The sequence below is a fragment of the Macadamia integrifolia genome, chromosome 7 (genome assembly GCF_013358625.1).
Source record: "Macadamia integrifolia cultivar HAES 741 chromosome 7, SCU_Mint_v3, whole genome shotgun sequence".
NCBI lineage: Eukaryota > Viridiplantae > Streptophyta > Magnoliopsida > Proteales > Proteaceae > Macadamia > Macadamia integrifolia.
In genome coordinates this window covers 853,827-876,006 of record NC_056563.1, presented here as the reverse complement: position 1 = coordinate 876,006, position 22,180 = coordinate 853,827, and the positions used below count along the sequence as shown (strand labels likewise).

The following is a 22,180-nucleotide window of genomic DNA, read 5'->3' as shown; positions in this document are numbered from 1 at the left end:
AATAGTTTTTAAACAAGGTTAACAAATATACGAGATGGAGTATAGAAAATTAATTAGTGAATTTAAATTTTAACATTTTAGCTTGTTATGGTATGTAGAAATGAGCCATCCTTCAAGTTTCAACGAATGCAACTTAAGAGACTTTAAGGAGTAAGCTTTTCAAAACCTATTATTCCAATTTGTACATCTAGTCCACTTGTCAAAGTTTTACCTGGTCCATCTTCTCACACAATTCTCTTACACAAATTTCTAGTTTCAACTTTCAAATCGCCATTAATATTCAAAAGTCACATCCGGATTAAAGGAGTTACAGTTCAGGGTTTAATGGACCCATCAACCATATCCATTCCGGTCAGAATCAATGGTGATATACATAAATATGATCACCCACTTGGGTAAAGACACATGTATTGACCATGGATCTTTATCACAGCCGAACACGTGTCCCATGTAATTGAGCCTCGACTGTTAAAACCGCCATGAGGATAATCCCTACTGTCATGGGAACTACGAGTCTCCATCATCGCCTATTACAGGGGTTGAGACAACACGGCCTCCCGATGACAGAGAATGTGGGCTGCAACCTCCAGTAACCATCGGGACCTGCAAGCATAAAAGAAAAAGGGGAAGACATACAAACTCAATGAGGTTCACTCATGCGCTGTTGTTCTTCAGCTTTTCTTATTACTCATGCGTTGTTGTTACTCAGCTTTCCTTATTATTTATCATGTTCGGATTTTTAATTTAAGTATCGGAAAGTTCCTCTATCAAAATTTTCTCAATTCTTTATGCGCAGGTCTAAATGAGTAGAAACATGTAGCATCAAGTGGAAATCGAAAAAAAAAATCCCTTAAACCTTAGGTTCCATACATGATCAATTCAATCAATCAATCTCAATTGATTTTGATTCGAATCAGCCTGAGTTATCTAGATCCGATCTGATTTTTCAAACATGAGTTAGTGTCACCATTATTGTTTGGAGACTTCCAGTTAATACAAAAGAATAAAGAATAAAACATAATAATAATAATAAAAAAATCAAAATCAAAAGAGCATATAAATAAAAGAATAAATTACCTTAAATGAAAGAGAAAAAGAACTTGAAAGACAAAAGAATGAGAATAGAATGTGTACTAAAAACGTAAATGAAGGGCATCAAGACGAGGAAAACGCTCAGCCCATCGTACACGGGAGACCAAGACCCCATGATGGATAAAGCTCAGCCGTTGGTTCTGATTCCTTAAAACTTGTGCCAGACTTGTTTTCCTGGAGCACAACAAAAATATGTACTAAAAAAAAAAAAGGAAAAAAAGAGAGAAGGAAAGCATCAAGCAAAGGAAAATGCTCATCTCATCCTGGACTAGAGGAAAAGACCCCATGATAGATGATAGATAAAGCTCAACCATTGGATCAGATCCTCTCATAACATACGCTGGACTTGTATTTATTTAATTTTTTTTTATGTAGGGGAGGGAGGGGTGGGGTTTTGGAAATATTAGAGTAGAAGCTCATATCTATTTAGAAGAGTATAGAGGTTACATAGACCTATGTGATTATTTGGTACCATTTGAAGGAGGGAGACCATTGAAAATTAAAATGATAAAACATATACGGTGGATTATATGATTGAGATGGATCATTGAATATAAATTTGATATATAGTAAATTCAAAAGATTCTTCACTATTCAATGGTCAAAATGCCAAATAATCAACGTTTTTATAGGATACTTTTTTTTTTATTGAAACCTATTCCTATACTTTTTTATGTGGGAAAATTTTGTAACAAAAAAAATAAAAAATGTGAGAAAATTGTATCCTACATAATTGAGTTTCTAACTTGGCAAGATAGTTGGGTTTAGCACTTTAGGAAAGGTTGAGAGTTCAACCATTTTACCACCACCCTTCTTTAAATAGTAGTAATATAATACAAAAATCCCCTTGCTGACCCCTTGTGGGTCCTTTGTCTGCATTATGTGGCTTAGCATACAAAAAAAGAATTCGATAGTAGCCTAGACACAATCACTGTGAAATGATTGACTCGCCACTTATGAAAAATAAAAATTCACCGTTATTGATGCTTCTATAAACACTCCCATTGATCTCCATGCTGACACAAGAGTCATGCTTCCCGATAGAAAACCCTACTAAAAAAGAAAAAATAAAACTTTGAATTAATTTTTTTTTTGACCTTTTATATAAAATGAAACTTTGGAGTTTAGAGTTTGGACAAGGATAGACATAAATAAGATGGAAGATTTTTATAATCTCTATAAATTGAGAGTGGTGGATGGTGACAACCATTGCCCATTGGAGAATGGTATCGTGTGGTCATACTGCCGACGCTGATGAGGTCAATGCTGCCTCAGCATCTCAATCTCATTTGATTTCTCAATAAATAGAGTCCTCGCTCCCAACAATGGCTGTGATCTTGGTTTCCTTTTTCTCTTCTCTTGTGGGTTACTCTTCTAATCCTTCAAATCTCTCTAGAGTTAGTCTAAGTCCTTCTCCGATCCTGCCCTTTTCTCTTGCTTCCCCTCTCAGTTCTCGACGGCGATTGCGCATGGCGCATACTGTTGCTCAGGCCACTCTCGGCCTTACTAAGCCTTCTCATATCGATGTCCCCAAGGTCTCTCTCTCTCTCTCTTTATCTCTGAAACAATTTTTTTTTTTACTGGGTATTAATCTCTGAATATCTGAAGATGTAATTTTACGTTCAATCTGAATTGGGTTTAGGTGTTTGACAAAATTTCTTGCAGATTGTATTCTCTGCGAAAGAGATCGATTTGGTGGAATGGAAAGGAGACATTCTTGCAGTCGGTGTCACAGAGAAAGACCTGTCCAAGGATGAGAACTCTAAGTTTGAGCACTCGATTTTGTGTAACCTGGATACCCATCTGGGTGGTCTGTTAGCCGAAGCATCGGCGGAGGAGGATTTCAGTGGGAAAGCTGGGCAGTCAACAGTTCATAGGCTTCCGGGTTTGGGTTCTAAGAGGATCGCTTTGATTGGGCTTGGCCAGTTCACACCATCCTCGGCTGCTAGTGTTTACAGGGGTCTTGGTGAGTCTGTTGCGGCTGCTGCCAAGACTGCCCAAGCAAGTAATGTGGCTATTACTCTTGCTTCCTCTGAAGGGCTCTCTGCCGATTCGAAGCTTATTGTTGCTTCGGCGATAGCTTCGGGTACTTATTTAATGGTTCCTTCAATCGAGATTGATGCTATTCAGCTTTTTTTTTTTTTTTTTTAATTGGAAATTTTAGAATTTTGAACTTAGCATGCTTTATTGTTACAGGAACTGTGCTGGGACTTTTTGAAGATGTTAGATTTAAATCAGAGTCGAAGAAGCCTTCATTGAAGTCGGTTGATATTATTGGTCTGGGGTCTGGACCCGAAGTGGAGAAGCATCTCAAGTACGCTGGTGATGTTTGTTCTGGGGTGATTTTTGGAAGAGAGCTCGTTAATGCTCCTGCTAATGTACTTACCCCTGGTTCGTATAGTTGTAATTTTTCATTTTAAATTCTTAGTTTCATTTTTTAATATATTGGATGAGAAAATGTAATTTTTTTTGTTGCATTTTGGAGCAGAAGTGAGTGAGATATCTGATTTTGGATTTAATTGTTTGTTCTTCCTATCTCAGGTGTACTGGCTGAAGAGGCTTGCAACATTGCTTCCATGCATAGTGATGTTTTTACTGCAAACATATTGGATGTGGAGAAGTGCAAAGAGTTGAAAATGGGTTCTTATTTGGGAGTTGCTGCTGCTTCTGCTAATCCTCCTCATTTTATCCATTTATGTTACAAACCTCTAACTGGGCCTGTCAAAGCCAAATTGGCGTTAGTTGGAAAGGGTTTAACTTTTGACAGGTAATTGTTTCTTTTCTAAACGTGGTTTTCCATATTGGTTTCTGAAAATCAAGAAATCTTCTAGGTCCCAAAACATCTGATACTCTTTTATCATTCATTTTATTGATGTTGAGTAGAGGTTGTTGTCGCATTGTTTCCAATTTTTTAAAGAATGAAATCGATTAAATGATCATCTGGTTGCTTGGTTCTTTGTGGGCTTTGGAGTTTTCTTCGGTTACCTTGATTAGTACACATTACGGTGTCTCTGTATAGATAGAATACATTTCATTCTGGTCTTAAACTTTTTTCCTGCGACGTTTTTCTATTTGTTGTTATGTTGAAGGATAAGACAGGGAAAATAGTAGAAAATAGGCGTTGGCATTGATATTTCTGTTGCCTTTTGAGACTTTTCATGTATGGCTTATGGTTTATACTGATTTTTTGCTTCAATTCTATGTTATCAGTGGTGGCTACAACATCAAGACAGGACCAGGCTGTATGATTGAGCTCATGAAATTTGACATGGGAGGTTCAGCAGCAGTTCTAGGTGCAGCAAAAGCTCTCGGTGAAATCAAACCTCCAGGAGTAGAGGTAAGATTTCATTTGTTGTTCACCTATCCTAACTGACCTATATGTACATTACTTCTCTACCAAAGTAGTGCCTGAAAGTCAGAGTAAGCATTTGTTTGAACAGGTTTAAGGGTGTTATTTTCAGGTGCATTTCATTGTTGCAGCTTGTGAGAACATGATTAGTGGTACAGGAATGAGACCTGGGGACATCGTAACAGCTTCAAATGGGAAAACAATCGAGGTAAATTATATTGATCTCACTGAAAAATTTAATGTGGAGTCTTCATCTTCGGGGATGACTCTGTGGTATCTGGTTATAATATTTCTGCCTCTTCCAATGAACTTGAACCACAAAATCCTTAAAAACTATAGTAGGTGTTTTTCCTTACCCACAAAAGCTGCCTATTTACTTTGATTTAATAAATCTAATTACACTTTTGGCCCTTTATGAACAGTTTTGCATACAGTTGATTTTTTTACTACACTTTGGGTTGATTTGTCTTTTAACATTTTATTTACTTATTTATGTTAAAAATGGTGAATGGTCCATCACTTTCACATTAGACACTGAGATGCCCATATACCCTTACCCATGTATAGTTGATGCGATGCCTAGAGCATCTAGCCCTTAACGCATGTGAAGTCCAGACTTGGCCCATATTCCCATAACTCATCCTATCTAATCCACCGAAATGCTCTTGAAGTGTTAAGCCGTAGCCTGTTTCCCATTTGGTATCCCCAATCAAAAGGTAAAAGAGCATTCTTAAAGCTTTACCCATCTTAATTGCAATTCTTATCGTTAACCTACCTGTTGATAGCCCTACTATAACATGGAGGAACTTGCCTTCTAAAATTTCTCATGCAGCCTGCTGGTCTGTAAGCGTCCAATTGTGTCAAAAGGGGTATGCTAATCATCTTCAGTTATTTGGTTCCAATAGGTTAGATATTTTCTATGTGGGTTAACCGATCAGGTATCGATGATAACTTGGACGCGATTTCAACTTTGTTGTAGAGGTTTTTTATTATTTTATTTCACTATAGATTTTGCTCCTGTTAGTAAGACTGTCTGTTAACAAAATTAGCAGTTTCAACTTACCAATTGTATTGCCTGTCTGGTGGTGGATGTGTGCTTGGTAGTTGAACTTGCATTGTCTGCAGTTGTTAACGTATTAACCTCTAGGGAAACATACTTTTGGGCCTCTGGCCTTTTTAACAATGTGCGTTACTTCTCAATTTCTACATACGTGCTTATATATTTATGATTAAACAGGGTTTCTTGGCTGTATTTCTGAATTGCAGGTCAACAATACTGATGCTGAAGGCAGACTTACCCTTGCAGATGCTTTGGTTTATGCTTGCAATCAAGGTGTAGAGAAGGTATAATCATCATGATTTTGCGCTTTGTTATTCAGAATGAGCAAGACACCCTTGGGTCTTGGTCTTAATATTGATTGACCCCACCAAGAAAGTGCATGTTTGGAAAAAAAAAAAAAATCTGATTACCATTATTTCAAACTCTATCTATGGCCATATATGTATGTATGTAGTGGTATGTTTGAATACATGTGCATGCACATCTCCATAAACGATATAAGTAAAAAAATATTGAAATTGATACACCCCCCCCCCCCCAAAATAAAAATAAAAAAAAATAAAAAACCTTGAAAATACATTCTCTGAGCTTGTGGCTGGAAATTCATTTCAAGAACCAGATTGTAGATACATCACGAAATAATTGGTTTTCCTTGGTTCTTGTGAACTGTTTGGAAGATGTGATATCTTTAGGATTCTTTTTCAATTAATGTGTTCAATCATCATAAATCAAATTTTTTAGCATATATTTCATTCCCCCTCAGTGAGTGTCTCTAATGGAAACCCTATAAAAAAAATCAATATCTCCCGAAGGGTTTGCTGCTTGTGAAAATTTTGCAGATCATGTGGCTTTGATTCTTTGATTGAAAAATGGAGGAATCTGTTCTTTTGTTTAATGATTAGATTTTCTTTGTGCAGTTTGTTGAGATGTATTAGAACGTTTGATGTCTTTTGGTATTGCTATAAAACATATGGTGTAATCTTATTTGTTCAGCCTTTAAAGTTTTACTTTTTGGTTTCCTCTTCGTTGGATTCTTCGTAGGTTTAGATTTCTTGCTAACTCTTCTAAAACTGCACTCTCCAGATAGTCGATCTGGCAACGTTGACTGGGGCTTGTATAATTGCACTTGGGCCCACTATTGCAGGTGCATTCACTTGATCCCTCTTAACCACACCCCCCCCCCCCCCAAAAAAAAAAAAATACAAATCTTTGGAGCATATTTTATCTAGAATTTGCATGATCAGATTTTTAAACATGTGGATTGTGGATCCACCATATAAGTGGCATGTGGCTCTGTAAGCATTCTGCTATGAAAATGCTAAATTTTCTGGAGACTTGAAATCTAGGAGCTTACATTTGGGGAACTCAATTTTTGAACAGGAGTCTTTACACCAAGTGATGACCTGGCAAAGGAGGTTCTGGCTGCTTCAGAGGTCGCTGGGGAGAAGCTCTGGAGAATGCCATTGGAGGACAGCTATTGGGAATCTATGAAATCAGGAGTCGCTGATATGGTGAACACTGGAGGTCGTCCAGGTGGATCTATCACTGCAGCTCTCTTCTTGAAACAGGTATAGATGTTTTTATTTCTTATTTCTTTTTTTTCTAATGATGGGTCTTACTGGGTGTCATCATGCATTGACAGTACCCCAAAAAAGAAAAAAATGCAATGACACTTCTATGGAAATGGTTATTAGTTACCAAAATTCAGTATGACTTTATTTGGCTTCTGGAGACTAAACCCTGGGTTCAATGCTGTCCTGAAGGGTGTTGATTGATTCAAAGTAGCCAGCTGAGAATTATGACTTGATCCTGAAACTCTCATGTTTCTAATTTTTGCAGTTTGTGGATGAGAAAGTCCAATGGATGCATATTGACATGGCTGGCCCTGTTTGGAATGAGAAGAAAAAGTGTGGAACAGGGTTTGGTGTTTCAACTCTGGTGGAATGGGTTCTGAAGAACTCTGCTTAACCTCGCTGAAAGATCGCTAATCCAGATGTGCGAAGGTTCAACATGCCATGGGAATGGTTCAAGTAATAGGTGGATGGATTGGAACTGAATGAGGATAAGCTTTCACTAATAAATAATTGCTCTCAATGTTCTTCATGTAGTTCTGCCACTGTTGGAACATTTGAGCCTCTTTGCACCTACTATTTTGGTAATAGAATTTTGGAGTGAAGGTTTTCATCCTTGTGTTCAATTTTTTTTTTTTTTTTTGTTCTTTTTCTTTGACATATAGGTGCATGAAGTGGAGTTTGCATTCCTTATGTGTTCTCTCCCTTGAAAGTTGAAATACTTGCATTGAAGGAATTAATCTGTGTGTGTGACTTTTTGTGTAACCTGTGCGTGTCGTGCTGACTCGTGCATGGAGGCAAAGCGGACGTTGATTGACTGGAGTTGGGTTCTATGTGAACACAGTTTCTTTGATTCTCCTTTACCATACTTGACTGAATTGGCACTTCTTCAGGCACCGTTGCCTCTGCACACATCCATTTCCCACAAAAAAAGTGCTTCCATCCTTTGGGAAATGGCCCATGATGGGTTTTGCTTTTCTTGGTCCTTACTCCTTACAAGAGAGTTTTTGCTTTTCTTAGTCCTTACTCCTTACAAGAGTGAGTTTAACAGGGGAAAAAAAAATACTAGAGAGAGTGATCCTACTAAAGGAAACAAACAGACTAGTGGCTTTGCTCCCTCCCGGAAAGTAAGTAGAATGTGCATGCACTCAAGACCCATTTGATTTTGTTTCCTGAAATGTGTTTTTTCGTTTTAATGTGTTTTAATGTGTTCAGAAACGGAACACACCTTAAAAATCATTTGATTTTTCTGTTTCGTTTCACTTGTTTTTGAAAACAGAAATAGAAATTTATGTATATTCTGTATCTAGGAACAGGAATAGAGAAACAAATCAAACTTGTTTTTCTGTTTCAAGAAAAAAGTGTGGGGGATAAAAGTTGTGAAAAATCCGATATTTCACTCAACCTAACCCAACTCCAATCCATTGTTGAGATTTCTCTCTACCAAGATGCAGAGATTACAACCTGGTTGTGCGAAGCTCACAGTTTTGGATTGTCTTCATCCTTCTGAAGTTCATCTCCACAAAACATACCTGCAATTCTAATGTCATGCCTTCACTTGTGAGTTGTATACTTACAATGTCGTGCCTTCACTCGTGTTTTGGACCCGACTACATCGTTGAAAACGTTTCAGGAAACAGAAAAATCAAACACCTTTTGTAATATAGAAAAATGTTTCTTAACACAGAAATAGGAAAGCCCGTTTCTGCTGTTTCTAGATACAGAAACAGCAAAAAGAAAATCAACGGCCCTTAGTCCAGCCATTGGTGGGAAATGAGAAATGCTAGCAAGTTCTACATGGTCATGGCAAGAACTGCTAGTGCTAGCAGTGTGAGGAAGAGCCCTTCTGACACTTGACCTATTGCTTCAGTTTCTTTTGCTGATGTTAACCTACATTCAGAGTTGGTAGCCGGAGCTGAGCCTGATTGCCATTGCCACTTGCCAAGGGCAACCAGTTTTTGTTCCAAGAGAAGCCGGTCCGAGCGATTTAGATCCTAGGAAAAATGCAGAACCGTATCAGATGGTTCAGGTTTAGCACACAAGGAGGCCTCATATTAGAGTGTTGATGGGTCCAATGCCATTCGCTGGCGCAGGCAGGCTTCACTGCTGTGGCCAAGCATGCAAAAATAAGTGGAGGGGAAGGTTATGTCGTTGGTGGCAGAACTAGGCGCGTGGGAATATGATGGTGGTGGGATTTGAGTGTCAAGTATTTTAGTAAGGAGGTGGGAGGAGATGTTGGAAGGGGATTCAGGGTAGAGGTGAGCTCTCTGTTGAGGCATAAGGGAATCGATTGGGCATGGGAGCAGTAGATGAAGATAATGCCCACCTTGCCACAATTAACCTTTTTTTTTTTTTTGGGGTTCATGTTCAAGGGTCTATTGGCCATTGCATAGTAGACTAGACCCACAGTGGAGTCAACAGGAACCCATGGCTACACTTCTTGAAAAACAAGTAAATTGATGCAAATCAAGCACTGATGCACTTCTGAAGAGTTGATCAAGTGATCAACCCTCAGGCAATTACTCCAATGAACACTGCAAACCTATAGGTCAAGGCCCAAGTGTGCTTGCCATGATTAACTTGTGACAGAGAGGGAGAGAACCCTTTTTTTCTTTTCTGATAGAGGGAGGGAGAACCCATGCATTACTCCATTAGCATTTAGGAACCTGAGATATGGAGAGAGAAAAGGGAAGGGACGGGCAGGAACAAGACTGCTCGGATGGTTCAAGGGTAGGAGTTTTGAGGCAATTGAAAAATAGGTTTCAACATTCTACGAGACTTTTAGAAATGCTAGGCCTGTGATGTCCATATTCTTCTCTTTCAAGGAATTGAGTAGAAATAGAATAAAAACTCCAAGTCCCAGGATTGCAGATTAGCAAACTTGTGAAATATAATTGCATGAAATTAACCTTTTGTAGCATTACGCAAGTCTTCTAATAAAAAACTTCAATGTTTATAGAACTCTTTGCTTCTTTCTGACAACTTTTAGCATTCTGAGCCATTCCAGACCAAATCGGACTGATTCCAACCCAATTTGAATCAGAATCGACAAGGAGGCCGATCCTATGTCCACCTCTGAGCCGTAATCCTTGGTACTAGGTCTTAGAACGAGGGAAGAGATTGCTTACTCACTAGTTAAAAGCTGACCAAATCTAGTAAAACATGCAACAATTTCTAGCGACTGGGCACCATTGTATGCAGTTAATTTGTTTTTTGAACTGTCAGGATCCACAAGTTGACAAATTGAACAGTCCTTGAGCAAAAATGGGGTTGCTGAAGCCAACCTTTAATAGGCTATTACAACAAATCTGGCCACGGTTTTGGGAGGTAAGAGAGAGGGGGGAGGGGGGAGGGGGGAGGGGCAAGTGGGGTAATAAATTGGCGTGACCTCAGCTAGACCTCAGCTAGACCTCAGCTAGACGACCAGCAACTTAACAAAATGGGCACAATCCCACAACTGAGACTGCCTCCATGCAGAGTTAAAATGGCATACTAGACATCTGCCTCACATCAAAGGTTCTCGTAATGCTGTAGGTAGCTCCAGTTCAGGCTCGAACTCACTGAGTGGCAAAAAATAGCAGTCCACCATATCTTTTGAGACTTCTCCTAAAGTTGGAGGATCCCACTGCATTTTTTGGATCATTAACTCATATTGGTCACAGCAAAGGACAGTAAATACAGACACTCTATGAAGAGAAAGATAGATACCTTTGGAGCATAGTCCTTGTCTATCAATAGTGCCCGAACCCCCTGTACAAGGAACACAGTAATGTAAGAAGTGAAGGATCATAGAAGACACTCTCAGTAAGGTGATCAGAATAACCCATACCTCACTGAAGTCATTAGAAATCTCTTTAGAAATCCCATTAAGGGACATGCGATATTCACGAACAAGGCACTTATCAAGAGACTGAAATCTCCCTTCCCTTATCTATATATGAGAAGGTACTGAGTCAAGACTTTAGGTAAGCAAGCTATTTTAGAACAAAGAAAGGACGGAAAACCTAGTAACTCACTGATCTTAAAGAAACTTTCAAACTCAATGGGGAAGCTTCTTTTAGTTTCTTAAGTGCTGATTTAGACCAGTCATCATAAGAAGTAGCTGCCTCATCTTCCTGAGAAGGCGAAAACAAAATCAGAAAGCAGGAGTCCAAGTGTTAATTTAAACAGGAAATCAGAGTCAAATCAGGAGTTGAGTCGCATTTCTCTTATTCTTGACCCTGGCACAATTCGATGATGGCATAAGATTAACAAGCAGAGAACGAAGTTGAGGTTGATATAGTGCTTCTGTATCTCTTTTGATTAAAGGTGAAAGACTAGCAAAGTACATCAGAACTTAAATTTATTATTATTATTATTATTATTATTATTTTTTTTTTTTTTCAGCTGGAAAAAAAAATTGAACCAATGCAAAAATTTGTCTAGAAGTTGGTAAGGACTACTGTTTCAACTAACCAGGCATCCACCCCCTGAAAAAATACCCCAAGAGTCGGTTATCCTAGCACTAACAGGGAAAGGGAGGAATAGAAAATCCAAAATGTTAGCAAACTGCCTCAACTAGATGATAAACAAAATATCTTGTCCTCTGTCATTGATAAAGGACGAGTGCTTTGGTGTAAGCCATCCTTTTATTTCAACGAAATTCTAAGTTCTATCAATAAAAATAATTGGGGGGGGGGGGGGGCTTACCAATGCAGAAATGATTTCCTCAACTGTGTCATGGCAAAAACATTTATCAATTGTTTCAATCCTGAAGAAATGAGCAACAAACAAGGAGTTGAATAGTTGGAAAAATATCACAATATAATGTACAGAAGAACAAAAAGTACATTTTATACACTGAGGGGGATTATTATTATTTTTTTTTTGGGGGGGGGGAGCAAATGATAATACATCTGACTTGTTGCCAATGAGATTTCTAACAACTAATGGCAGATAAAAATTCACATATAAATCCAAGAATTGTAAATAACATTCAGCCGACAATTTCTACAACTGACACCTTGGTGATGATAAAAATTATTTCCCAGTGGTAGAAGCTTTATTATCATTCGAAAAGAGGTTTGTGCCTTAGCACTGAAAAAATGAAGAGAAAAACAGCTGCAGTCTCTGTCCCCCAAAGTAAATGACACTTCTCAAAGCAAAACTACTGTTCTACTATATGAAGAGAAATATTTATAATGAGTGCCTGAAGTAGGTGAAAGTAGTAAGGAAAAAGAGACTACCTACTAAGAACACTACTTCTATCTGGGTAGACTAGGTCACCATACTGCTCAAGAGAAGACTGTATGACAGAAGGATCATCTGTAGTCAATTTACCGAGTCGTTCTTCGATCAAAGGAAGTCTCTGTTAAGGAAATCCAACCATTATATAGCTGATAATAAAACGTAGGAACCAGGCAGGGAAAAATATCTGGGGAATAAAAGAATGAAGCAAACATACTGCGTTGAGAAAATAGTGTGTGGCAAGGCCACAAGCAATCATTTCTACTCCATTCATCCTTTCCCCTGTTAAGGCCAAATATTCCCCTGTAATACAGTAACCAAGTGCCACATTTCAAATTACTACCAGGTCACAAAATCTTGAATCTTGGAACATATTATTTACATAAAAAAGCATGTACTTTCTGACTCAAATACATACTACTAGCATAATTTGTTGGACCAGCAGGCAGGTGCAAGCACATCTAGTACTTACTATTTAGAAAAAGGTAATAAAGGAACTGAAAGGAGGTTTTCATATATTGGGAGTTCACAGAGGGAATTTGTACCCTCAAGGTCACAACATACAGTGCAAATGTAATGCACCAGAACATTTCTTCCATTTTGGTAAGGTGCAGTTCACCTTTACTTGTCCTTTACTTCTGACTGGAGGATTATTACAAATTACCAAATATCAATCCAAATCAATTTTGTCATGTTAATGTTTACATTCCTTATTACGACCCTCCATACTGTAGCACACTATACTAAACTAAACTGTAGCACACTATATTAAACTAAGAGAAGGGACACATGAATTAGAAGTTGGAAACTAAGGATTTTCTATTTTCAAGCATTATCTTCTCTTTTCTCCAGATAAGAATTTTTCTTATTTAAAAAGGAAATGGCAAGTTTGACAGTATCACAAAAGACATCCAGATCGAGCCCAAAAGAAAGGGTGTAAAAGTAGAAACATCTCTTTGCTTTAAAGGAAATTTCTTCTATGGGGCACATGTCAACCAAAGCATAACATGTTTCCATGTCCACAAGACTGACATTGATCCTACCTAGAATGTACTTACCATAATATTATCTATAACCCCAAACAGCATGCCAAGAAATACCCCATCCAATAACCTAAATGGCAAATCCAACCATCCGCCCCCCGAAAAAAAAAAAAAAAAAAAAAAAAAAAGCCAATGGTGGATATATAGAGAGGAATATCATTCTAGGTGAAAAGTTAATAAGTACTCAAACTAACCAAATACAAGTTACCAAGAACTTTCTAAACGTCATTACAACTCTGGACAAATTAGAGAAGCTCACTATTCAGTATTCAGAGGAAGCTGCAGCAAATATCAAAGCATACTAGGACAAACCTAAATAGCCGGGTAGACGAGAAAGGTAAAAGGAAGCCCCAGCATCAGGATGGAAACCAATTTGAGCTTCTGGAGTAGCAAATACCTGTCATTTGACTCCATAATGTGAGAAAAATCCAAACTTGGTTGCACATATCAAATAACGAGGAGGGATTGAAGAGCAAGCTATTAGATATAATTCAAAACCAACATCTGAAATTGTTAATCTCTACTCTTTGATGATGTAATAGTGTGTATAGATGGGTGAGAACTAAAATCTCTATCACAAATACGTTGCAAAATTACCAAGAAAGCAATTCCCTAGCTGATGAATAACATGCTTTAACTGTTCAGTTATCAATGTCTTTTGAGGACGTTAGCAGTGCTATGATGACATTTAACAACATACGTTTAGTAGGATTAGTTAACAATACAAACCAAACCCTTCCACTCCACTCCAAGGCACGCATACACATGCCCCGGGGGGGGGGGGGGGAGCTAGAAAAAGATACTAGGAACGAAAGATACAAGTCATCCCAAGAAACACAATGATCGGCTAAAGCACAAGTAATGATTTGGAAAATTTCAGGATCAATCTAAAAGTTCTTTCTTTTCCTCAACTCAGACTGCTAAGTCTCTGTATTAGGGTTGGCCCATTAGACAGCATTCAAAGTTAATAGTGGAATATCTTTTTCCTTTATGAATCCTCCATCAGAAGGATTTGCAGTACTATAACGTCAGAAGTAAGGGAAGTTATCAGAGAACATTCAGATAGAGTTCCTTGTGCTCGTCCCATTGGAAAGGTGATTAATGATGTCGCTGATGATTTGGCTAGCAGAGTGATGTGGTTCTAAGTCACCCAGGCATTAGGGTTCAGAACACCTATAAAACCAGATTCACTGTGACAGGTTTAGGAAGCAGCAACAGAGGTTTAATTAAACAGTAGCAAAACAAGCCTGATGTGGCCAGAAATCTGGTCAAGTAGGCTGTTAGGGATAGAGTACAAACCCTAAAAGTTTGATTCAGACCTGACGTTCATATCTAAGATACCAGGTAGTCACAAAAATAACAGGTAATCAAAATAGAAACTCAGATTTAGTAACTGATAGAGAATAGCAACCAGAAACCAGGAAACAGAAAGTAGAATCAAAACCATATTTAGAAAGCAGTGCTGGATATAGATAGTAATTTCTTGAACAGGCACTGAAATAGGGAACCAAATCAGTAATTGAAGGAAATAGTTACCAGCAACAAACACACTGAATAGTAACTAGAACTGGCAGCCACAGGTCAATGGAAAGGTGCAGAAACAAGTTAACAGGTACTAAATCAATGGCCTAAATCTGGTCTGAAACAAAGCAGAATAGTTACCAATTTGAACCTGATAACTATAAGAAGGATATGTTCAGGAGTCCCACCAGAACTGTAGGGCAGGAATCCCACCTAATCCCAATCCTGAAATCCCACCAGGCTACCTTGGCATTCCACCAAGGCCTTCAATGCATCTCACAATAAAGGAGGTTTGAATCTCACAGAACTAACAAGAAAAAGTTATGTTTGAACCTCAAAATTGTGAGGGAGTTGTGTATCCCCTTCTCTTTGTTTATTAAACTAAGAAATAAAATAATTAAGAAACTCTCCATGTGCAGGCTAAGGAAAGTCCCTTTACAACCTCTTGAAGATAGAAAATCTCTAGAAACTCAAAGACAATAAAAATAAACACATAATTTTGACTAGGCCTCAAATCCCTCATATTTGGGTTATAGAATGGGCCTTTTACAATAGAAAAAACCCAAAACCACTTTAGCCCATGACCCATATAACCTATTGGGGACTCTCAACAAAATAAAATAAATATAACAAATAGATTAACCAAGGATAATAGGGGAGCCAAAAAAAAAAAAAATGAACGTGAAAAAAATTCCTTGCAGTGATCAAGCTTGTTTGATTAAAAAAAAAAAAAAAATGAATTTGAGTTTTCCTTTAGGCCAAATATATTGTGAAGAAATGCCTATAAAGAAACTGATCTCTAATGCACAACAAATGTAAGTTATGTAATAGAATCCATTTCAAACTGAGCATTTTTGTACAAAATCTGATAAAAAAAAAATATTGATATGAATAGAAAAAGGGAGGGGAATATAGGTGTATTTAGAATCTTTACATTCATACGAAAAGGAAGGAAAGGACAATTGCAGTTTGAACAAATATCAATTGTCAAATGAATAATTTCTGATAAAACAAGTTGCAGCTAATCATGTGGATCGGAAATCACATACAGTTCTATCTGTTGCCACATTGAATGCCCCTGGAAGTGAAACTCCGGCTCCACCTCCCATTGCAATGCCATCCATGATAGATATCTATATGAAAGCCATTATGTAGACAATGATCAATAACCAACCTAATTAATCGTAACTTACTAGATTGCAAATAAATGAATGCCACTTCAACAACAACATTGTTATTCATAAGATCAATACCATAGTAAAAAAGAAGACTATAACTCAATAAAAAATAATCGAAATGACCACAACAAGATAAACATTGGGTTAATTACACAAACTTAACATGACTCGATAATGAATATTTAATTATTAGTGTAATACCCAATTGGTGGGTTGGGGGGAGGGGGGGAAGTTCTTTACACAAGAAAGCTCAAGAAAACAAGTGGCTGAAGAATGTTAAATTTTTTAAGGTTTGAATATTCAAAGCAAACATTGGCTTAGTCCCACTATCTTATATGACTGAAAGCAGCAATTTCATAATAGAACTGAGTTGTGCACCATTAAATCTGAACAGAACAAAAGTAAAAGTGCAAACTCAAAGTCCACATTCCCGCCAAATGAAGAAATGATTCCAATGCAAAATTATATGTGTGTTGTTACCCTCAGAATTAAACAGGGAAAAAGGAAAATCACAACATGATGAAGGTTGCTTCCATGTACGACTACATATTACTGTTGATCTGATGAGAATATGATGTATCCCCAAACATTATAAATGTTCCCAATGATTAAATATCTCTGGCTTGAATTATAAACTTAATTATGCTAGAAGAGAAAAGACTTGAAAGTGTGCACCACTTTGTGAGTCATCCATCAATCAAGATGTTCAACTCAATTTAAACCTCATTCAATTACCTGGGATAGGCTGACTACATGAATTCCTTTCCAAAACTCCCTTTACTTAAGATCATAAACATAAGAATTTGAAAATCAAATTTTTGGTCTTATACCATTCATAGCTATCATCCCATTTAGCCGTTCAAATGAGGACCAGGCTGGTGAGAAAACCATCTACTAGGCTATGGAAATTATACTAAATCCAGATGTATTGCAATCCGACCACTGAAATATCCTTTCCCTGTTTTCCCTGGCAGCTAGGCAAACAACTAAAGTGACAAAAACTACCACAGATCAGTATCCTATAATGTAAGGCCACTGCTGAAACAGATGAAGTGCTTTCTAATTGTTTTGGTGCTCCTCTGTTCAGATCAAGCTTGGGCAGAAACACAGAAGGATTCAATTGAACAGAAACCACCCACTATACTGGTCTGTTTTATATCCGGGGATTGAAGAAACACTCCGATCCCCTCTTCCAATTCCCCTATCCCCATGTTTCCGGTCCAACAACTCCTTACTAGGTGTAAGAGAATTTTTGTGATATTGTCAACTTGGGAAATTCTTATCCTCAATGAATCCACTAAAGTAGGAGGTTAATTTTGTTTCCCCCTAAAGTTCCCCTCTTCCTTTCCCTTTCTTTCTCTGTGGTCCTGCAAATCTTTTGTTAAGTGTTGGTCATACTCATCCTCCAAATCTTTTTAAAATACAATTATCATGTTTGACCTATAAAATCAATTAGAATTGGAATTTGTCGGAGGGGGAGAGTATTGTTAGTTTTAGGTTTTTCTTCTTAAAACATAGCTTCACATATGACCATGTTCCAAGCAACATTTTTTTTTGCAATATCATATTCAATGTAGTGTAATTGAGAAACATTGCGTACTCACATGTGGTTTCACATATGTCCCTAGAAGGTATATGAATTTATATAATGTCCCAAAAAATTCCTTACATTCTTCAATTTTTCCTGCAAACAGCGAATAAAGGTTAGAACAAAAGGCACAAGTCTATTGCTGCAACCAGAAGGGCAGATAAAAAGCATGGCAAATGGAACAAAAAACTTAGTACGCAAAGTGTGAATGAAGTTGATGAGCCAGGATATCTTCTGGAAAAAAGACTTAACAATGATAATCCTAAGATTTTATGATAGAAAAATAAATAATTTCCAAAATATTAACCAGTCGTAAGTTATAAACTATGAGAAGCCCGCTGAATTCTTGAGTTCCAAATACAAACATGAAAGAAGCTAGTGAAAATAATTTTGTGGCAAACAACGAGCCCTAGTGAACCTAAAATTACATAATGCATTCATTTCATTTCGCACATTGGAACAGAATTGCAAATATTAGATTGGAATTGACTGGCCAGGAGATTACGACTGTTCTTTCAATATGATAGTATGGACCTTAAGCACTTATAGGTTTACCAACAACCACTTGCTGTTTACATTTAACGAAAGATCCATTTACCTGTAACTTGGTTCAATTTCATGTTTCAGTTTTCCTTTCACCTGCTAACAAATACACTAACGTTTTCTTCTCTAATACCGACATCATATTAAAGGATATATACCAACCTTCATGGAGTAACCGATAGAGGGTAACAACATCTGCACCAGCAGAGAAAGCCTTGCCACTGCCCTTCAAAAATTCAAAATGGTAGTTGAGTCTAAAGAAGCGCAGAAATCCACGAATCCCAACTGAAATATGCAGAAGATGAGAAGGAAAAGAGCAATGGAAAGAATGGGTATGGAGTATGGGCCACTTCCGGAAAGCTGAGAGAAGAGATAAAAGAGGACTGACCTTCATGATGACAAACCCAATATCGGGGTTCTCCTCCCAGGATTCATACAACTTCTTCAATCTAGCTGCCTGGAAAACAAGTTTGAATTACAAATTTACAACTTCCTAAATGGGTCATAAGCAAAAGCCATGATTACGATTAAATTTTGAGGATGTTAGAGAGGAGGAAGGAAAGTAAAGAAGTACCATTGGAGTAGTGAGGGCATTGAGAGTGGTGGGTCTGTTGAGAATCGCAGCTCGTGCATTAGCTTTACCTTCTACTAAGACCTGAAACAGATTAAGACAAAAAGTTCAAAGAGAAACCAACCCGGAAATGGAAGGGGATCATAGAAACGTGGGTGTTCAGAGATTGACCTGGTTCTGAAGATCGTCGTTTTGGTTATAGGCGGCATAGGCGGGTTGAGCAGAGAAACTCCTCTGAGGAGAGAGAAATGGAAGTCTTTGAAGAGAACGCCTCATTGTTGATAAGGCATTGAAGCTATGCATCTTTGATTCACTTTCCTCTTCGAATACAGCAAATAGCCCGCGTTTCGATTTTGGTACTCGTCTCACCCTTCTCTTCTCTCGGTAAGTCGAGCTGCGAGGTTGACCTCTTCATGAGGGAAGACGGCAGAGGGTAGGAAAATGAAATCGGTCGCATCTCGGACATAATGTCATAAACACCCTCAAATGTCTCATAATTTACCCAAGTAGCTCAGGCGTGTTAGGACGTTTGACTTTTAAACTCAAAAACCCTCCCACCCTCCCCTTCTGTTTTGTGTGTGTGTGTGTGTGTGTGTGTGTTTGTTTTGTGGGCTATAAACACAACTCAATCGGACACCATATTTAAAGACCTGGCTCCTCTAGTGATCGTCTTTCCTATATTTATGTGGCAATTGACACATGTTCAAGCAATGATCCAACGGCTCTTAGTGCCTCTTTCTCCTCTTGAATACGTTGTCTTTGTTCTGACCAGTAGAAGTACAACTGTTGGATCACCACTTGGACACTTATTGATCATCCAATTAGCTACGAGCAAGACCTGGGCAATCACCGCTCAAAAGAGGAGCCAAATTCCATATTTAAAGTAGAAGAAAACCCTTTTTTTGAGGGGGGTAGAATGGACAACCATTCTGATTCAGAAGGAAAAAACTAGGGAGCAACTTCGAAAGTAATTCATTAAAAAATCAAATAACGATTTGTTAGAACAAACACCAAGAAACATGAATAAAACGGAAAGATTAAAGAAAAAATGACACGACGATTTAACGTGGTTCACATACTAATGTGATGTGCTACATCCATGGGCAAAGTTGAAGATTATTCACTATATGATGGGAAAAAAAAAATAAAAAAATTACAATGGAGATCCCTCAAGAAAACCTAAAAGTCATAACAAGAACTCTCTCCCATAAAGCCTAACTCAAAAAACCCTAAATTACTTGTCTTTTTTACTAGCGCAATAAAATATATAAATAATCCTCCAAATTGGGTATATCCATAGGGCCGCAATAGGTTAGGTTGAGCCGCAATTGTTGGGGATTCTTTTACCATATTAAATATATGAATAACCCTATAGTGTTTAGAATACAAGAATTATCAACAAATCATAAAAGATTAATCATGGGTGTAGTCCATAAACCAAGAACAATAAAGTATCACATCTTAAAATACATAACCATATAGATTTACTATATCTATAATAATCAATGGGACAATCATGACATGAACCATAAATGAGAATAAAGAAGTACTTGTGTCCCATAAACATAGATCATGAACCTCTGTCCCATGTGGTTAAATATTACTCCCATGAAGATGACAATGACGAACTACGCAAGTGGAGTCCTTCTACTGAGATCTTCTGCAACCTCTTACTCTAGGGTTTCCTCTCTTTTTGTGCACTTGCTCTCGTGAGAAAGTCGTGCTCCCAAAACCAATAAGGCATTAAGTAAAGTAATGGCTGCAAGGACCGTCAGTATTCTATTTATAAAAGAATCCCTAAAACCCTATTCCACTCTCACAATGGAAAGAGCTAGGAGTTTCCTAATCAGAGTGGGTCTATAATTGCTTGGGCCCAATGGATCAATCGGTATCAGTTAAGCTCACATAAAAATCCTAACAGCAATCTCTACTACCATCACGTATCTCAAAAAATTTAGCATTTGGTTTGCCACAAAAAATGTCGAAGCGAGGCAATCTTAAAAGCGAGTACAAGAATTCTAGATACATATAATAGGATTACAATGTTTCATCTCTTCAGTTTATACCCAAAACTTGAAATTACAATAAGATAAAAAATAAATAAATAACAAGAAGCACTCGAAGACGTTACAAGATTACCTCACACATCAATAAGATACTCCGCTACGTGTTAATAGCCAAAGAAAATTATCTCCAAAGCACATAGAGACCAACTGAACGCGCAAACTATAGCATCGATCAACCAGCTGAATGAGAGTATAAATAGCATACAAATGGCTTCAAGAATGACCAACTATGAGAATAAACTTCCTGCAGAAATTCTGAATTTTTCCTTCTCCAAGAGCCTCAAGAACACTTTTTCCTTAGCTTCTCAAGCACAAAACTATTCCTAATCTCAAACCTTGTCACTTTCTCTCTCCTTAGAGAAAACCGTTACACACTTCCCAAATTTGAGTTTTTTTATTTTATTTTACAAGCCACCAAGGAAAGGAATTGCATGCTAACTCATTGATATTTTGAATTCACATGGGTTTTAGACCAAACCTGACCCAACACCCCAACATTCTCCACATGGGGTTCGACCAATACCAAATAGTATTCATTTCCCACTTATCCTAGAGTCATTTTAGGTTTGCTCTGATTCTTTTAAGTCTTTCAATCTGAAATCATTCATTCATATTGGAGTATCTAAAGGCCTCCGTCGTATATGATATTGTCACTTCAAATGACTTTCTCGTTGCTTATCTTGTATCAAAGCTACTCCCAAATCAGCTCTAATGTGATCATTCTACATTTTATCCTTCTAATTTTACCACACATCCATCTCAACTACATTGAGTTTATTTATATAATGTTTCTTAACTACCCAACATTCTGTGTCATACATCATAACCAATCATATTCCTTTAAGTTCTAAAAGAATACGTCGAGCACAACTCTTCGGACGTACCTCTCTACTTCATCGATCCTATTTAAATTTTGTGTAACATCATCCTCCATCGATCCTATTTAAATTTTGAGTAACATCATCCTCAATTTCTCCTTTATTATTTATGATTGAACCCAAACACCTAAAATAATCATATCGGATCTCCCTCTCATGAGTCTTTCACTTCTTCCCGTTGATTAGCCATCACTAGTGGGCCCGTTGACGTCAACTTGACCCCAGTGACTGTCGATTAGTGCTCAATGGCAGTAGACTCTGGAGGTGTTCCAAAGGCTCCAATTAGATTTATACCAAGGGCACTGATCGTTGAGATGGCAGATTTTATTAGGGCGGAAGCTAGATAACAAATCATAATAAGCATCACATATGGGTGCTCTCTTTTCATATGAACACCTGAAGAGGAATGACCACTACTCAAATACAAGGCGTGCTAACTTTCATAGAAATGCCTAAATTTACATGATCCTGTGCTCTGAGTACCTTCTTCAAAA

The 22,180-nt window shown here is 37.7% G+C and overlaps 2 protein-coding genes across 2 annotated transcripts; one reads left to right on the top strand and one right to left on the bottom strand.

Moving 5' to 3' along the window:
* The first annotated feature begins 2,313 nt into the window (after positions 1-2,313).
* Positions 2,314-7,685, top strand: LOC122084513 (leucine aminopeptidase 1-like). The gene is made up of 10 exons (XM_042652814.1): positions 2,314-2,627; positions 2,758-3,178; positions 3,289-3,483; positions 3,634-3,859; positions 4,303-4,429; positions 4,554-4,649; positions 5,708-5,785; positions 6,585-6,645; positions 6,882-7,069; positions 7,341-7,685. Exons 1-10 carry the CDS (start codon positions 2,418-2,420, stop codon positions 7,467-7,469), a joined length of 1,731 nt encoding a protein of 576 aa, XP_042508748.1. The 5' UTR covers positions 2,314-2,417; the 3' UTR covers positions 7,470-7,685.
* A 2,583-nt stretch (positions 7,686-10,268) lies between these two features.
* On the bottom strand, positions 10,269-19,200 carry LOC122083731 (3-hydroxyisobutyryl-CoA hydrolase-like protein 2, mitochondrial). The gene is made up of 14 exons (XM_042651615.1): positions 18,914-19,200; positions 18,746-18,826; positions 18,560-18,628; positions 18,334-18,397; positions 17,645-17,724; positions 15,912-15,995; positions 13,654-13,738; positions 12,516-12,601; positions 12,298-12,419; positions 11,762-11,822; positions 11,089-11,187; positions 10,902-11,003; positions 10,781-10,822; positions 10,269-10,697 (listed from the first exon to the last, which is right to left on the bottom strand). Exons 1-14 carry the CDS (start codon positions 19,043-19,045, stop codon positions 10,578-10,580), a joined length of 1,227 nt encoding a protein of 408 aa, XP_042507549.1. The 5' UTR covers positions 19,046-19,200; the 3' UTR covers positions 10,269-10,577.
* Positions 19,201-22,180: the final 2,980 nt, after the last annotated feature.